This window comes from Lasioglossum baleicum, chromosome 1 (genome assembly GCF_051020765.1).
Source record: "Lasioglossum baleicum chromosome 1, iyLasBale1, whole genome shotgun sequence".
Lineage (NCBI taxonomy): Eukaryota > Metazoa > Arthropoda > Insecta > Hymenoptera > Halictidae > Lasioglossum > Lasioglossum baleicum.
In genome coordinates, this window is record NC_134929.1 from 10,752,941 (window position 1) to 10,768,796 (window position 15,856).

The following is a 15,856-nucleotide window of genomic DNA, read 5'->3' on the forward strand; positions in this document are numbered from 1 at the left end:
GGCCCTTAAAAGTGTCAAGCGGGTCGCACGATAAGATTAAGCGTGTTTACGAGCGCAGTCTTGAACCTTGCACCCGTGTCGTGAGTCGTGAGTCGTGAATCGGTGAGTCGTGTGCGCTGTGTCGTGCACTCTTTCATTATGCGCGCGGTACGTGATGTGGCGCGGCGGTCCCGAGCAAACTCCGCTTCCGCGATAACGCGTTCGAGCTACCGACGACGACCTCTTTCGGAGGATCGTAGCTTCCGTAGCTTCTCCAAAATCGGGCTGCAAAAGCCTCCGTACTCTCCGTGCCTGACAAGTTGTCCCCTGGCAGGATTTTGAAAGGAATGCGACAGCAAGCCGTCCGATTGGGCCATTCCACTGGCACTTTCGGTTCTAGCTGAATTATTGGCTAAAGTGTGTGAGGTCCCAGTGAGGACCCCTGTGCCGTCTCCAGGGACAACTTATACGAGGCACGGAGAGTACCTTGCACTCGCTTCGATCTCGAATCCCAGGGTTGAAGCTTGCGACTAACGATTTCATGTTGTTTCAGGTTCCGCGTCGTTGGAACAGAAGAACGGTAACGGCAGCGCGAAGAACAATAAAACGAACAACAACGGAGTCGAGGTGAACAGAAACGAGGAGCAGAATGGCGCCGGCGATAAGGGCAAGAAGAAGCCGAGCGCACCTGGAAGCGGTCCTCTGTTGCAACAAGCGTAAGTTTTAACCTTCCCGACGCATAAGACTTAGGGTACGACTACACCGAGGCTGCGATACTAGTGAAAAAAGCGAAGCGTTTAAAATACGAATGAATACTTTTATAGTGGAAGATAGAGCTACGCTTAGTTAGTATGGCAGCTCCAATGTACTCGTACATATATCAACATCTGGACGGTTATTCGAGCCAAAGTGCTCGGAGGCAACGACGCCGACGTTGCGAGCTAGTAAACCCGGTGGAACTGTAAACCATAGTTCCCAAGATCCTCTAGTCCGGGAAGCAACTGGGACACCAGCTCCGCAAAAATTCTTTTTACTTCTTAAAAAGAGGTTGCGCGACGTCAGGATTACTATTTTATCCTCATCCGCGAACTTCAAGTTCTTTTTGCGGCTCCTTTGGGTTTACCGCGTCGCGCCGTTGTTTCCTTCGGGCGCATTTTCTCTGGATCCGGTTCTCTGGACAGTTCCGTTCCGTTGCGTTGCGTTCGCCTCGCTCGAACTTCTTCTAAATATAATATCTTTCGGTCGTCGGTCGATTCGCGTTGCATAATCCGTTATTCGCATCCGCGCCGTGCCACCGCGGTCTGCGAATAGATCTGCCAGAGATAAATAATAGTGCCACTTTAAAATAACCGCGAAACCGACGACGCGCCTCGAACCACGCCTCCTTCTCATCGAACGCCATTTTTACGGCTCCGCGTCGCCGTCGATCGAACGCGAACCAACGCCGACCGTTCCAAACACACCTGTGGATCATTCGCTTTCGCGCCATGAAACCTTCTGTACATTTATACAGGCTGTCCCAAAAAATAGAACTCGGACGGACCACGTGTTCTCGATGTAATCGCGTTACGAATTGCCGACTTGCGAAATGCTACATCGAGAATACTATTTTTTTTCGGACATCCCGTATACATGTAGTATCTTTCACGCGAAATTAACTGATCGTTCCTCGTTTTTCCATTTTCCAGAGAGATATCCACCAGTCAGCTCGACTTCTTCAAGATGCTCGACGAGAAGATCGAGAATGTAAGTTTCGAAAACGAGAATTCCAACCCTCGGACTAGAGCGGAACACCCGTCGGCCTGTTCACCGGGAAGGAAGAGTTTCGATGGCCGCTCCTTTTCTTATAGCGTAAATCAGAGAGTTCCAACATGTGACTCGCGAGCTACACGTGGCTCCGTCCCCGCTTAGGTACTTCCCCCACTCTTAGACTTCATCGTTGCTGTCCCCGTAACTCGACGGCTGTACGTAGTAGTGGGAAGAAATTTTACTAATGGTGGGGACCTTGCGGTTCTCGGAGGGGAACAAGTTGGAACTCCCTGGTGTAAATGAGTTATGCCAGTGTCCACGAGCCGAGACAATCGCCCGGTGAACAGATCGTGGGGTCAAATTCTCTAGTTTCCCGTCCTTGCGACGCTGCATCGAGTTCCACGAATACGAGCCTCTCGAATCGGAGTTCGATACGTAACGGCAGGAAACGTGCAAATACAGTGACTCACGAAAGTATTTGAGAACACTTACCATAATAAGTACATTATACAATACTCACAGGAATATTATTAACATTGTAAATAGGGATGACTCTCTAGATTACCATTTAGAAATAATTCACTTGAAACATGACCTGCATAATCTAGAGACTCATACCTATTTACAATGTTAATAGTATTAATATACTTTGTCATAATAAATAAAGTATTTCATGGTAAGTGTTGAAACACTTTCGTGAGTCACTGTATGCCCTGGAAATTGGTCCGCGACTATCGAATGTCCTGAAAACATCCCGATGCCGTACACGCGCAACTCGGGAGATCGGTAACGATGCTCGCGATCCAACGGAAGCTGCACATCGAAAGATTTGTGCAACTAACGAACGTGCGCGGTCTAATTAGCGTAAATGACTGTGCAGACGTGCTTTCATCGAACGCGAATAGAATTGTTGTCCCTAGCTTCAAGCTCGACTTTTCTACCTACGCTGCAACGATCCAGCATTGTCCGAACGATCGGAATTCGTGTTGCGACTCGCGAAGAACAGTCGCGTTCCCTTCAGCGGTCCCATTAAGGTCGATCTACACTATACGACACGGACCGTCACGTAGGACAACGGTACCGGCACCGGCACGACAATATCTTGAAACATGCGTTCTAATTAACTGTTCACACTATACTATGTATACTGCATGGTCCGGCACCGAACGACGCCGACCAGCATTCTCGCGAAGAATGTTTTGCCGGTTCATGCCGGTGCGTGTCGATCCTACGCTATTTTGGCAGAGTGAATCTACAAAATTTCTCCCAATGTCCATTCTTTACTCGCTAATATAATAATTTATAGTCTTATAATGAGAATTTGTGCAAACATGTTAAATACAGAAAGGTTTTGAATAATGTAAGGAAAAGCCGTAAGGAACAGCGGGTTTATTAACCTATTTGGCCACACGGATAACCAGATATTAACGACAGACGTGTTTGTCGGGTGCGCTCGTTTCGATCCGTCTTCTTTTTACAGTTCGTTGGCGATTGTAATTTTACAATTCTTTTGTTCTCTCCGATTGTCTATTTTTATAAATTTACCTGTATATAAGGTTGTCTGTTATTACACACACACATACATACATACATACATATACCATCCGTACTTCAAGTCTATAATAATCTATATTTTGATTGACTACACAATGGTTGTTGCGTCATTCCGTAGCCGGTAGATCGGCCTTGCTTTGGACTCGTCGCCGCGTTTCCCGACCCAACCCGAATCAACCTGACACGCCACATATAACGACGCTTTTATCCCAGTTATGGAAAGATCGGGATCAGCCTCGAATTACGCGAGCCGTGCGGCTGCCTCGCTTCTATCGTGTCGGCGAAACGCGCGCTCGAATCAGGCCACGTAAAATAGACGTCCCCTTAAGGCTTCAGCGGCCTTGCGGAGCAGCCTTGTTGCAATAATAATATTAATCCGTTGCGGCGGTCGTCGGTGGATCTCGCCGCTTTCGTCGGCTGCTCGCGAACTGTTATTGACCGTGGGACAAGGATTCGCTTTCTCCCTCTTTCTCTCTCACTCTCACTCTCGCGCTCTCAGTTATGTTTCGTCGGGCTTGGACACCTTGGCGACGATCGACCTTGCCTCCTTCTGTTCGTCTTCGGTTTTTCCAAAGCGCGTAACCGGTCGTACTTGACCGGGTCTCGTTCATTTGCATCCTTCTCGACAGCGCAGCGTTGCGAAGTTCTTTTAATTAATGGCGGCCCGTTACCAAGTTCGATGCACCGGTTTCTACGAGTTAGGGTACGTTTACGTTGCGATAAAAGCCGGCCATCCGGTGAGCGTTGCTCTGCTTGTTGCTTCGATGTAAACACTTCTATCTCTAAAACAATAGAACGTGTTTCTACACTTCGCTCCGATCGTTTATCGCGGCTCGAGCGTAAACCTGTAACAACATAGAACGTTAGCTTCGAGGCAGACAGAGAATTTCAAGCCGAGAGACAATGCTGCAAACTTGTTTACTACTTTAGAGCTATCTCGCCTAGTGCAACAATGTTGCGCTAAATATAGACGGAAACGTCGAAGCGAGTGCGTGCTTTCCAAAAGGCCGGTAGCGTTGTGCAATGCGGGAATCGGATTTTTCGTAGACGCCGACTGCGACTCGAACTCGGAAAAGATCTCTAGATTACTCCGTCTGTCACCCGAGTACCTGTTTGTCGGTAGGAAGGTCTGCTAACGCCGGTATATCAGTAATTGGCACGGAGCGCCGCGGAGATGGTGGTAATTAATGCTAATCGAAAGTTCGATGCTCCGTCGTTGCCCTTGTTTACGCTGTTGCATAGAAACGCGACACGATACTGCGCGGTAAATGCGGAAGACTTTGGCCAGACAAGGTCGCCGACTGTCTGACTACTCCCACCTTTTCCACTATCTATCGCTGCGACTCCCATTGCCCGTTGCGTTGCATTGGTCGTGGCGTTCTCGCTCGCTCTTCGATCCGTCTTTTGTACAAGGTGTTTCAAAATTATATGTCCTGACACCGATCCCATGTTTGTGAGCGAGACAGAGAGTAATCGTGAATGATTCCATTCCAGGGGCCCGACTACGACGAGAGTCTGGACGCTACGACCCGAGCTGAGCGACTATCCAGCCACCTGCGTCAATGGGAGCTAGCTAGCGTGAGCTGGTCCAGCGTCCGTAGCTCAATCTCGAACGCGTCTCGACATAGCTTGACCGCCAAGGACCGGGAGGGAATGAGGAACATCGTGGGCGGCCGTCCGGAGAGCGCGCCCATCTACACAAGGAACGCGAACAGGGTCGACGGGCTGCAGGAAAGCCACCACTGTCCCTCGCCGAGCATGCCTCGGCACGTGTTGGAATCGATCACGCAGAGTCCCACGCAGAGCCTGAAGAATGCGACGCCGCCGGGCAATGGCTCATCGCCGACCAGCCTGCGCTACCACGACGGCTACAAAGAGTGCAACGTGAACCAACCGTCCGGCAAGTCGGTGAAGGTGCATTACACCGGGCAGAGCCCCGTCAACGGGGAGTACGTGACGCAACAGGCGCTCTATCGCGAACAGTATTTGCAGCAGACCGGCATAATCACGGTGCCGCCGCAGTACTCGGCCGGATCGCCGGCCGGCAACCTTCTCAGGAACAATCCGTACGTGCAACAGTATCAGATCGCCAGTCCTCAACATTTCTCGACGCCGAGGAAGCGCGGGTTTAACGCCGCGCAAATGACGTGACCGGGATCGCCGTGTACCACCAGATAAGACTGAACACGAGACGCTCCGAGAGCCGGCGAGAGTACAACGAGAGCACCGAAAGCACCGAGAGCATCGAGAGCACCGAGAAAGAGAGAGAGAGATAGAGAGAGAGATAGATCGCCGTTAACAGCGAACAGAAAGGAGAGAGAGCCCCTCCCGGCGGCTGGAGACTGACCAACGGACGGAGAACGATTTACGGATGCTTCTCTGTATGTTCCTAAACACGATTCCGTACATTTTTTCCAAGCGATCGACAGTTTGCGGTATAGTCGACGGACGCACCCACGTATTTCCGCGTCGGTGTTTTGGCCTAAAGACGAGTCGTCGATCTTTAGCTCGGAAACAACGGCGACGATCGTCGTAGAATCTATTATCCTTTCACCTCTGTCCCCTATCCTCCGTCTGATTCTTCGAAAGTCTTACCAGAATTCTTCGCTGCAAGTGCCAAAAATTGCTACGCGTCGAGCGAACCCGAGCGTCGCGATCAAACGAGAGACATTGTCCGTTGAAACGATACTCCGTTCATCGTGTAAATCGATACCTTTTTCGATGTGTATATGATCTATACATACATACATAAATATATACAGTAATGTATATATATATATATACACACATGTGCGCATATATGTGTATACATATATGTATATGTATTTGTTTTCGTTCGTTCGTTCGTGTACTTTGTTTCACTTTTTCTAATCGGGTAGTATATGCGCGTACCAACTCATTGGTAAGTGTATATTTCTGTAAACGGAAAGATATTGTAAAAGCGAACTATTTAAGACAAGGAAACGATCAAAGAAAACTGCGTCGCCGATCCATCGATTTCGCCGTAGCGTTTTGTATAATTGTATTAGCAAGATGTACACCGGGATATAATATATATACATACACACATGTACACACAGTCACACAAACTCACACACACACACATACACGCGTATACATAGATATATATACTTGGCATATACGTGTGGTATGCATTTATGTATGTATCGAGACCGTCGAAACGACGAATTCATCGACGAGAGAAAGAAAATCAGACATCGGATGTGTGTAGGAATCTTTTACTTATACCGTGTATAGATTCGTTGTATATGTACGTACTTGTATCGATATACATTTAACTTAACGTGATGACTGTATATTTATATGTTGACCATGTTTTCGAGGAAAAAAAGAAAGTTAACTATATATAATAGTTGATGATGAGAATTTTATATTTCATGTTGCTACGAGTACGCTCTGTATCGTGGGATACACACTTTAAACAAATTCGCTGCATTACACTGTCGACGACTTTGCGACTACAACTATCTTTCGTTCCGTTGAACAACTTTTTTTTGTACAAATAAATTCGTAATTTCTCCCCAATGAAAATCTTATCCGTCATCCGTTCGAGCGTCTTGTCCGAAACGAAACCCTCCGTTCGATCGTATATTTCCTTCTGATCGGTTTTTTTCCGTGATAGAAACGGAAGACGAATTAGAAGCCCGTCGCTTCTGGAGCTAACAATAAATATATTGCTGCGATTTAAGCGGTTCATGTTACGCAACGCCGCTGAGATCCGTCGACAAGTGGATTGGAAAGAAGGGACGACACCAGACGATAGATTTACGAGTACGTCTCCTCGTTCAACGTCACCGGACACGATTCTCTATCCACGAGAGAACTGTCAGCAAGTAGTCCCCGTGTAATCCCATTTGACAATTGCTTAATAAGATTTGGTTGTCCTGAAACCCCTGCGGTAGCAATCTAATCGCATTTGTTTGTAAAATGAATATATGTATACGCGTTCGTCGAAACATTCGTATAAGTAGAGCCGAGAGAGCAGATGATCAGACTTTTGCTCTTTCTCTATGATAAGCTAGGCGATTATACACATACAGGTAAGTTGCAGATAGTTCTATATAAAATAAATGTGTCCATAATTATAAAAAAAGTGAAAATTGAAAAAAATAAGTTTATCGGTTATTTCACATCACATTATTTTAAACTATTTTAAATTAAAATTCAATGTAATTTTTACGACATTGTGAAAAATTAACCGTTACACAATGCCTATTATTTCAGTATTATATGGATTATCTTTTAAATATCTCGAAAGAAGAAATCCATGACTTAGACCATTTTCATAATTATGGGCACATATATTCTAGCTTCTCGTGCTAACTGAATTTTTTAAATTCAATACTTTTATTGTTAAGTTCCAAGATTACTTCATTTACCAGATGATGGATGTGGTTAAAGTGCTACATATGTAGTTTGCTGAGAACCTACTAAGCGAGATGTTCAGACACATTACACAACTAAAAATCCGCTTGTTGCGACTAAAACCGAGTGATTCTCCCTTGCGATTGTGGACCATCATAGCATGCGTGTACTCTGTGGCGGGTGCCAGGGGTCAGTACACCGCCAATCCACGTAGCGGCGAAACTTTGGAACTGCTAGCCCAACTTATTCACAGAGCTACCGATATGGAAGGCACCACTGTACAGAGCCACTAGAAAGAGAATATTTTTATACATACAGCCTTGTTTTAGAAACTAAGAGAATATAAATATAGGATAGAAATAGAGACTAGAAATAGAAATAAAAGTATAAGGAGAAGTTGCAATAAGGAAGGTGAAGAAATGACGTAAATGACGTCGATGCAACGCGCAGCTGTTTTCCGTCAGCGATTGATTCGCGCCGTGTTGGCAGTGCTGAAGTTTTCTCGCGCGTGCGCGGCGATTTTAGTATCAGTAAAGTAAAATTCTCGATAAAATAGAGTACCTTGGTCATCCAGTAAAATTAAAAAAAAATGAATGTATCATATGTTTACTTGTGTATATTTTACAACTCGTAGGCACGTGCTCGTAGGACACTCATGTCGTTTCGTATCTCTCGTTCTCGTACTTTCCCGCCAATATCACTACTCCACTACCTTTTCATCACAATTGATCACAATATAGATTATAGAGTGGGAATTTATCTCGATCGGAATTGTTTGAAAATAAGGAATATTGTTATCGGCACCAGGCTCGATTATTAGCTACAATAGATAGTTAAAAATTGTAATTTTTATTGGGGGAAAACGACAGGTGGTGTTTCGTCCTAGAACCGCTAGAGGACTCATCAGTAAGGTTAGCGGGTCTTACCCTCTTACCTTAGACACGAGGGTCAGAAGACTGCAGAAGACTTTGTGTGGAATGATGACATTTCAGTAGTAAGCAGTAGTCAGCAGTAGTAAGCAACAACCAGCAACAACACGGACAAAATATGCCGATAGCGCGCGGAGCGTTGATAGTATTCGAAGGTTGCGATCGGGCGGGAAAATCTACACAAGTAAAAATGTTAATGGAAGCTTTAACTAAGCTAAATATTCCTGTAGAGAATCTAGCTTTCCCTAGTATGCGTGATTTTCTATTTTTGTTTCGCAGCCTATACGAAATATACTTATTATATATTTATTTACAGATCGTACAACTTCCATTGGTTTAATGATAAACGGTTACTTATTAAAGAAACAGGAACACCCCTCAGAATTGGTGCATTTATTATTCTCTGCAAATAGATGGGAATTCAAAGACAAGATTTTGAAAATATTGCATAGTGGAACTACTATCATTGTCGATAGGTATGTTCTCCGGTAACCAGACATTTTTGCCTCTTTATTATCTAATCCTGTACATTTTCATTAGAAAATGCCAAAAATCCAAGTTTCAACTCCATGTAGAAGATCGGTGATTCAATAGTTATTCATGCGTGTTTACAGTTGGTTTAAAAATACTGTTACACCATGTTTAACCTATTAAACGTATTAAGACAGAAAGTAAATTTCTATTTCATTCCAGTATTTTCATTTCCAGTAAATTTTTATTTTGTACAAAGATCCGCTGTCTACTTATAACGTTTGAACCACCGATCTCCTAGGATTGAGACTTGGATTTTTCGCATTATCTCGCCAAAATCTACAGACAGGATTACAAAAGAAAAAGGCAAACATTTCTGGTTACTGGAGGTACAGTGCAGTCAAGTTACCTGTTACAGTTATTTTAAAATATAAGGTGTAAGCTCAAACATTTTCTTGTTAATATTGTCATAGGTATGCCGCATCGGGTGCAGCTTACACAGCAGCTACAACCGGAAAGAGTTTAGCGTGGTGTAAAGAACCTGATAGAGGATTGCCTAGTCCTGATATGGTGATATTCTTGAAGGTTTCAAAAGAATTTCAGCATGTGCGAAGTAACTGGGGAGAAGAGAGATTCGAGAATTCCATACTCCAACAAGCCGTGGCATCCAACTATAATCAATTGATGGATAGTAGGTGGAGAACCTTTGACGCTGATCAGGACAGAAACACTATACACTCTCAAATATTAGAGGAAGTTCTACACACTATAAAGAAAGCAGAAGATTTGCCAGTGGCTGAATTGTATGAACCTGCTGCATGATTGTTCTTCGTGGTCTTTTGCCCGTCACAAATATGTACCATACATTACATTGTTAATTAAATGATAATACTTTCTGAAAAGTTATTTTACAATGTTCTAGATATGAGAAAAATTGTATCCTAATTATCTTCCTTTTGGCAAGGGTTGGCATCAAATGAATCGCGATTGAAAAGCAGCGAGTTTGTTTAGTTTTTTCGAAAACAGGTGGCAGAGGCGTGAATCGGAGATCTACGTGATGTTACGCGGAGCTTGTGAACGGCAACTCGGTGTACACCGGTACATTTCTGTATACCAGCGTTAGGGGTTAACAGGGCTGAAGAAATTAGCAGTCAAGTTGTAATCGCGACAGAACCGGTGTACACTGCGACAGGATTCCGACGAGAATGAGTTATTACGGCGGCGCAGCTATACATTCCGCATTATTAAGGAGCAACTATCGCAGCAACTACAAAGGGTTCGTGACTAACAGTGGCAAATATTCTCGGACATTTCGAAAGCTTTTCGAAATGTTTAGCGCCACAGCACAAGAACCCTACGAGATGATGGCTATACTCACAAGATGGCGGATCATCATTCGCTGGGACATAGCAGGTCTACCTGTATTACCATGAAAGCTTCCAGTTAGGTTTCCAAACAGGTGAAAACACTTGAGAACCAACCTGAGAGATACAATAATTAATAGCCTTTTCTTTTTACGATCATATTTTCAAAGTTCTACAAATTAAAATTTTTTTATACTTACAGACAGCTCGTTTATATGTATGATTCACCTTAGCAATTATTATTATATCGTATTATATGTATACATATGATATTATAATATATTACAATATGTGCCCATAATTATGAAACTGGACCAAGCCATATATGTATATCTTGTTTCGAGAAATTTCAAGGAGAAGGACATTAACACTAAGTGTTTTTTTCTAATTTTGACTTAGATCGCTTTTATGTTCGTTATTGATATAATAATTTTTTATTTAAATACCTTCTTATAATAATTATTGTTTTCCAAAAACAGATTTATTTTAAATTAGATTTTGTTAGTATATAAATTTTGATCACTATGATTAAAAATAATCAGTTCATTAATTAAAATCTGTTTCTTTATTAAATATATATTGGATTGAACAACTACATCCTTTCTAAATCAATCCTCGCGGGATTGAAAATGGCGCGGGATTGCAAACCCTACTTCCAGTAAAGATTTCGCGGTTCAAACGCGACTTCAGTTTCGAGGGGATGCCGAGGGTGTAACGTTCACGATGCAGGAAACGGCGATGTCGTCGCGTTCCTGGCTCGAGGAGCAATTAACTGAATGCTGGTTGCCGAAGACAAAGGTGGTCTCGAATTCCTTGAACCATTCGCAATCGGTCTTTAGCTTTTTCTTAGCAGACGCGTTGCTATCTGAGTCGTCGTCCGAGACATTCGTACCGGAGGACATGCGTCGTTTCTTCGTGGTGTTGGCCTCTATCGTCCGATGGAGAGCTGCTTCTTCCAGCAAACAGGAAGCCTCTCGCACGATCTCTCCGGAGACTTCGGTGCAGTTCGCGGAATTGGAGGGCCGGCAGGATTCTACCGGTGCATTCGATGACATCCTTGCTCCTTCGTTTACCGTGTCTTCTCCGGTTGAAGGGTCGTTGTTGCTGCTTCCAGCCTCTTGATTCAACGCGTAGATGTCAGCGATCAATTTCCTTGTATAATCAGCCTTCGCGGTAGTGGTCCGAGTCAAAGCTTTGTCTATGATCGCCTGGACCGATCCTACGACGTTATTCGATTCCGTCTGGTGTCTGTGCACTGGGTGATCTCGTTTGAACGCTTCGCTGCCAATCGATCCTCCACGGCTGGTGTTAGAGTCCCTCGCGGCAAAGGTATTCTTCATATTTCCAGGCGTGTCTCTAGAAGCACCGTGTTGCTCTCCACCCTCCCACCTAGGAAATTTGGGAGAACTATCCCCGAAAGTTCTGTTCAAGGACTCTCTGTGCTCCTTCGACCCTGTCGGCTTCAGGTTTCCCAATGAACAACCTCGCCTTCCGCTGAGACACTTGTCGCGACTAGTGGACTCGACTGGATCATCTCGGGCGGATTCGTTCAGAGATTCGTTCAACATCGTTTCTCCGGTCCGATCGATTTCTTCGGGAATCGAATCTCCGCTGTCCTCGCTAACTTGCACCACCTCTCTGTTACTCGTTCGAAGATTGTAGCCGTGATAGCGAGAGTCCGAGAGTTCGTCGTCGAACGTGACGAATCTCTTGAACGAGATGCCTGTTTCCAAGCTGTTCCAGCAGTCGCAGTCGATCTGCAGGAAGTTGTCGTCGGTCCGGAACTGCGTCCTCTGGAAGCCGTGGACCACGATCTCCCGCGGAAGCGTCTCCCACGCCTCGATCAACGACTCCAGGATGTCCCGCAGGTTCCACTCCGACGTGTGCCGCTTCAGTCTCTCCGCATACCTTTTTCACCGCAAGCTTTCTCATTTCACGACTCTCGTGGAAACATGAGACATTGTTGGAAATTCGGGAGTTGACATAGTCTTGTTTCAAAATGTTTCAATGAAATTCTTAATGTAAATTCTTGTAAATAAAATTGTTAAATTAATAAATGAATTTTTTAGATATTACTGTACGTATTACTGTGGACGAACAATGGCCATGTACCAATTATTGCGCACCCATTACTGCGGATTAGAATTCGAAATATACGAGCGTACAGAAACAATCTATGTATCCAGGCATTAATTTAAATAAATCCTGTGAGTACAGTAACAAATAATTTGTTTTCTGTCTATTACATTTGAAATGAATAAATGAATAAATTCATTTTAACACCGTAGCATGATATCACATAGATAACTAAATACATTCTTTCAACAAATATTTGAGTAATATTTATCATTTTTTATTTCTGCTATATCTTCTTATTTATATCAACAATTATGCAAGAATGTACAATCACGCAAACAACCCTTGTCGATCGAGATAGAATCAAAGATGGTCTTACTTTTACCCTTTTATGAAGAAAGTTTTTTTTTTCAAATACTGAGATTATAAAAATATGAGAATGATTGACGAGTGTTGTTTGCCTCGCCAACGAGAATACATTCTCATCGAATTGTACAAATTAACAAATTAACGTATTTTAATCTCATTGGGGGAAAAATACCGCAGTGAAACGTACATCCGCAGTTATAGGTACATTTACCCTAGTTCTACCGTCTCTGTGCCAACTCCCGAGCACCCAAACGATACATTTCCCTACCTTCGCCGAAAGATCATCTTTACATAGTGAAACACGTCTTTCTGCAACGGTCGCAGCATCGAAGGGAAGTCCGTCGGTAAATAAATGAGGTTCACGTTGCTCAACGGGAAGTCCCTGAGGGCTCGGCTTCTGCTGCGGCTTAGGAACAGCAGGATCTTTCGATTGGTCCGCGACATACGATCGTTCAGAGCCGTCAGCCAGTCCTTGAACAGATCGTCGCTGATCGTACTGTTCTCGCTGTGGCAGTAGACGTGATCTTTCGTCGTAGTCCTGGACGAGTACGGGCCGCAGACTAGCAGGGGCAGTTTCGTCGATCCCGAAGAGTTGCAGCCGAGCAAAACAGTGATTCGATTTCGTGAAATCCCGTAGACGTCTGGATTGCCAACGATCTTGCTGGACGACAAGATCCTCGACGGAAGAACGTCCGAGTACATGCTGAGCTCGTCCACGTGGAAGAGATCGCGGTACTTGTATTTGATGATCGTAGACCTCATCATGTCGATCCAGTCGCGATAATTCCTGAACACCGGGTCCAATCGCGATAGATCAGACGGGTCCGTGACGATACTGTGCTCCTTCAGGAAGCACGACATCCACTTGTTCGACCACTTGAATTCTAGAATCGAGGGAGAACAGATCTCGATGAATCGTTTGGTTAATCCTTAGCACTCGAATGGTCTGGGTTTGGTACCATTATTCAAATCAGGGAGTTCCAATCAGGGATTCGATCCCAATCAGGTATTTTTCAAATGTGTGGCCGACTCGAGTGTCAATTTCGATCTACGCTGTGTTCGATTTTAAATGATGCCATTCTTGAGAGTCCTTTCCGTATCTTTTTGATGAGCCGTGCCATGAGCTCACGCACACTGTTACAGCTCGGTTATACAGGGTGTCCCAAAATTCGTGAAAATCCCGAAAGGGGGTGCTTCCTGAGACCATTTGGAGCAACATTTTCCGTTGCAAAAATGTTATCCGCGGCTTTGTTTAGTCTTTGTCGGCCCGGCGCGCCAACTGTCTATTGACCGACTGTGGCAACTTGCGTCTAGGTCGCGCTCTGATTGGTCCGTGTTTTTCGTTAATAACTCCTAAACAAAGCCGCGGATAACATTTTTGCAAAGGACAATGTCGCTTGAAATGATCTCAGGAACGACCCCCTTTCGGGATTTTCACGAATTTTGGGACACCCTGTATAGGTGGCGTACGAACGACATTGTATCGCGGGATACAAAAAGAGACCGAGGAACCGAAAAATACCGGAATTTCATATCGGATACCGGTATAGTTCTGTTGGCCTAATACCGGTATCAAGATCATACGACGTAATACCGGCCTTACGGTTCTCGGAAGGGAACAAGTTGCAACTCCCTGGGTTACATTATTAAATATATCGGTATCTAATCTATTGGGTTGGCAAATAAGTTGGTTCGGTTTTTTACATTGGAATAAATCACAAAAACCGAACGAACTTATTTGCCAACCCAATATTACTAAACATTTAGGTATTGCATGAGGTATCATACCAATTTCACATCAGGAATATTTCAAAGGTCATAGGGAGTGGAAATATTCTAGGTCGGAAAAGACGATTAATTTTCGAGTTAAGAGGTTATACTCGTTTCTAAGGGTGGATTTATAGTGGAGCAGCGAGGTGAGCTGTGCGGTGAAAAAAAAGAAAAACAATGAAAATACATATGTACTTTTTCATTAGTATGTGTCGAAATGTTGTCACGAATGTTGGTTTGTTTTCACCGCGCCGCTATCATCGATGCTCGCAGCTCCACTATAAATCCACACTAAGATTGCGAGGGTGCGGGATGCGCCTTCTTATTTCTCGACAATGCATGCGATGGAATTTTTCAGTAGTCGCAAGCGCTAGATAAAATATCAATCCAGGCTGCAATCGTCCTCAATAATCCTATGCTTATGTTTACGAGGCGTAATTTGCATTATTCGCCATAACCTAGCTGTCGCAGCTTTACCGAATAATGCAAATAACGTCTCGTAAACGTAAAAATGGGACTTTTGAAGGCGAACGCTGATTACTGAAAAACCCCATCGCATGCATTATCGAGAAATGAGAAGCCGTATCCCGCACCCTTGCAATCCTGGATGAACGATTCATAAAAACGAGTCCCCTTAAAATACCTCCGAGTGCAAAGACTTAATTTCTCGAGAGGAAACAGTACCGGTCAGCCCGAAGCTTTTCGTCAACTCGAGCGTCTTCTCGCGTAGCAGATGTTTGTCCAGGATGCTGCTGGTCGCGTGTCTATCGCAGACCCACTGGAATAGTTCCTGCTTCAGGATCTTCATGGCGGTCCTCGTGAACTGCTTTTCTCTCATCATCGTTCACCGTTCGCGGAGCAATCGACAGTCGAGCGAGGAGCGAATCGTCCAAAGGATGACAGTTCTCTTCGAACAGCGACCTTCGATTGTCGAACGTCCAGCCTCGATTCTGCAACGGCATTTTCACGGCGCGACGGTGTTTTTCATGAAAATCGCAATTTGTCGGCAGCATAGACATATAGAGATAGACTGCGCGGCCTGAACGAAGCGCTGAAGTCCACAATGGCGGCATGCGAGAGAGAGAGAGCATTAGCCGGGGTCCATAGCGCTCTCTTTCTAATTGATGTGTCGACACATCATATAGAAAGAGAGCGCTATGGACCCCGGCTAATGCTCTCTCTCTCACTCTTTGTACCGCGCGCCGCCAT

The 15,856-nt window shown here is 44.6% G+C and overlaps 4 protein-coding genes across 6 annotated transcripts in view; 2 read left to right on the forward strand and 2 right to left on the reverse strand.

The window, feature by feature from the left end:
- Nucleotides 1–5,440, forward strand: part of Tow (target of wingless) — a 54,444-nt gene extending 49,004 nt beyond the window's left edge. For all 3 annotated transcript variants that reach the window (XM_076429946.1, XM_076429956.1, XM_076429963.1), the window contains 3 exons: nt 533–695; nt 1,668–1,725; nt 4,777–5,440. In XM_076429946.1, the coding sequence (XP_076286061.1) occupies nt 533–695; nt 1,668–1,725; nt 4,777–5,433 (878 nt within the window). In that variant the 3' untranslated portion in view covers nt 5,434–5,440. The remainder of the gene's footprint in view (nt 1–532; nt 696–1,667; nt 1,726–4,776) is intronic.
- Nucleotides 3,086–4,779, reverse strand: LOC143211950 (uncharacterized). The gene is made up of 2 exons (XM_076430128.1): nt 4,392–4,779; nt 3,086–4,127 (listed from the first exon to the last, which is right to left on the reverse strand). The coding sequence occupies exon 1, from the start codon at nt 4,729–4,731 to the stop codon at nt 4,429–4,431; it is 303 nt and encodes a 100-aa protein (XP_076286243.1). The 5' UTR covers nt 4,732–4,779; the 3' UTR covers nt 3,086–4,127; nt 4,392–4,428.
- A 3,269-nt stretch (nt 5,441–8,709) lies between the features above and the next one.
- Nucleotides 8,710–9,974, forward strand: LOC143211938 (thymidylate kinase). Its single transcript, XM_076430101.1, has 3 exons — nt 8,710–8,845; nt 8,914–9,073; nt 9,542–9,974. Exons 1-3 carry the CDS (start codon nt 8,716–8,718, stop codon nt 9,888–9,890), a joined length of 639 nt encoding a protein of 212 aa, XP_076286216.1. The 5' UTR covers nt 8,710–8,715; the 3' UTR covers nt 9,891–9,974.
- Nucleotides 9,975–10,666: 692 nt separating this feature from the next.
- Nucleotides 10,667–15,652, reverse strand: LOC143211833 (uncharacterized). The gene is made up of 3 exons (XM_076429868.1): nt 15,332–15,652; nt 13,146–13,761; nt 10,667–12,340 (listed from the first exon to the last, which is right to left on the reverse strand). The coding sequence occupies exons 1-3, from the start codon at nt 15,486–15,488 to the stop codon at nt 11,119–11,121; spliced, it is 1,995 nt and encodes a 664-aa protein (XP_076285983.1). The 5' UTR covers nt 15,489–15,652; the 3' UTR covers nt 10,667–11,118.
- Between the last annotated feature and the right edge of the window lie 204 nt (nt 15,653–15,856).

Bases quoted from the DNA above. Each gene is read 5' to 3' on its own strand.
- LOC143211833 (XM_076429868.1), bottom strand. From the start codon at position 15,488: ATGATGAGAGAAAAGCAGTTCACGAGGACCGCCATGAAGATCCTGAAG. The intron at 13,762-15,331 runs GTACTGTTTCCT...CCTCGATTCTAG, and splicing joins GAAAAGCTTCGGGCTGACCG to AATTCAAGTGGTCGAACAAG. The intron at 12,341-13,145 runs GTAGGGAAATGT...GCGGTGAAAAAG, and splicing joins AAGATGATCTTTCGGCGAAG to GTATGCGGAGAGACTGAAGC.
- LOC143211938 (XM_076430101.1), top strand. From the start codon at position 8,716: ATGCCGATAGCGCGCGGAGCGTTGATAGTATTCGAAGGTTGCGATCGG. The intron at 8,846-8,913 runs GTATGCGTGATT...ATTTATTTACAG, and splicing joins AGAGAATCTAGCTTTCCCTA to ATCGTACAACTTCCATTGGT. The intron at 9,074-9,541 runs GTATGTTCTCCG...ATATTGTCATAG, and splicing joins ACTACTATCATTGTCGATAG to GTATGCCGCATCGGGTGCAG.
- LOC143211950 (XM_076430128.1), bottom strand. From the start codon at position 4,731: ATGGGATCGGTGTCAGGACATATAATTTTGAAACACCTTGTACAAAAG.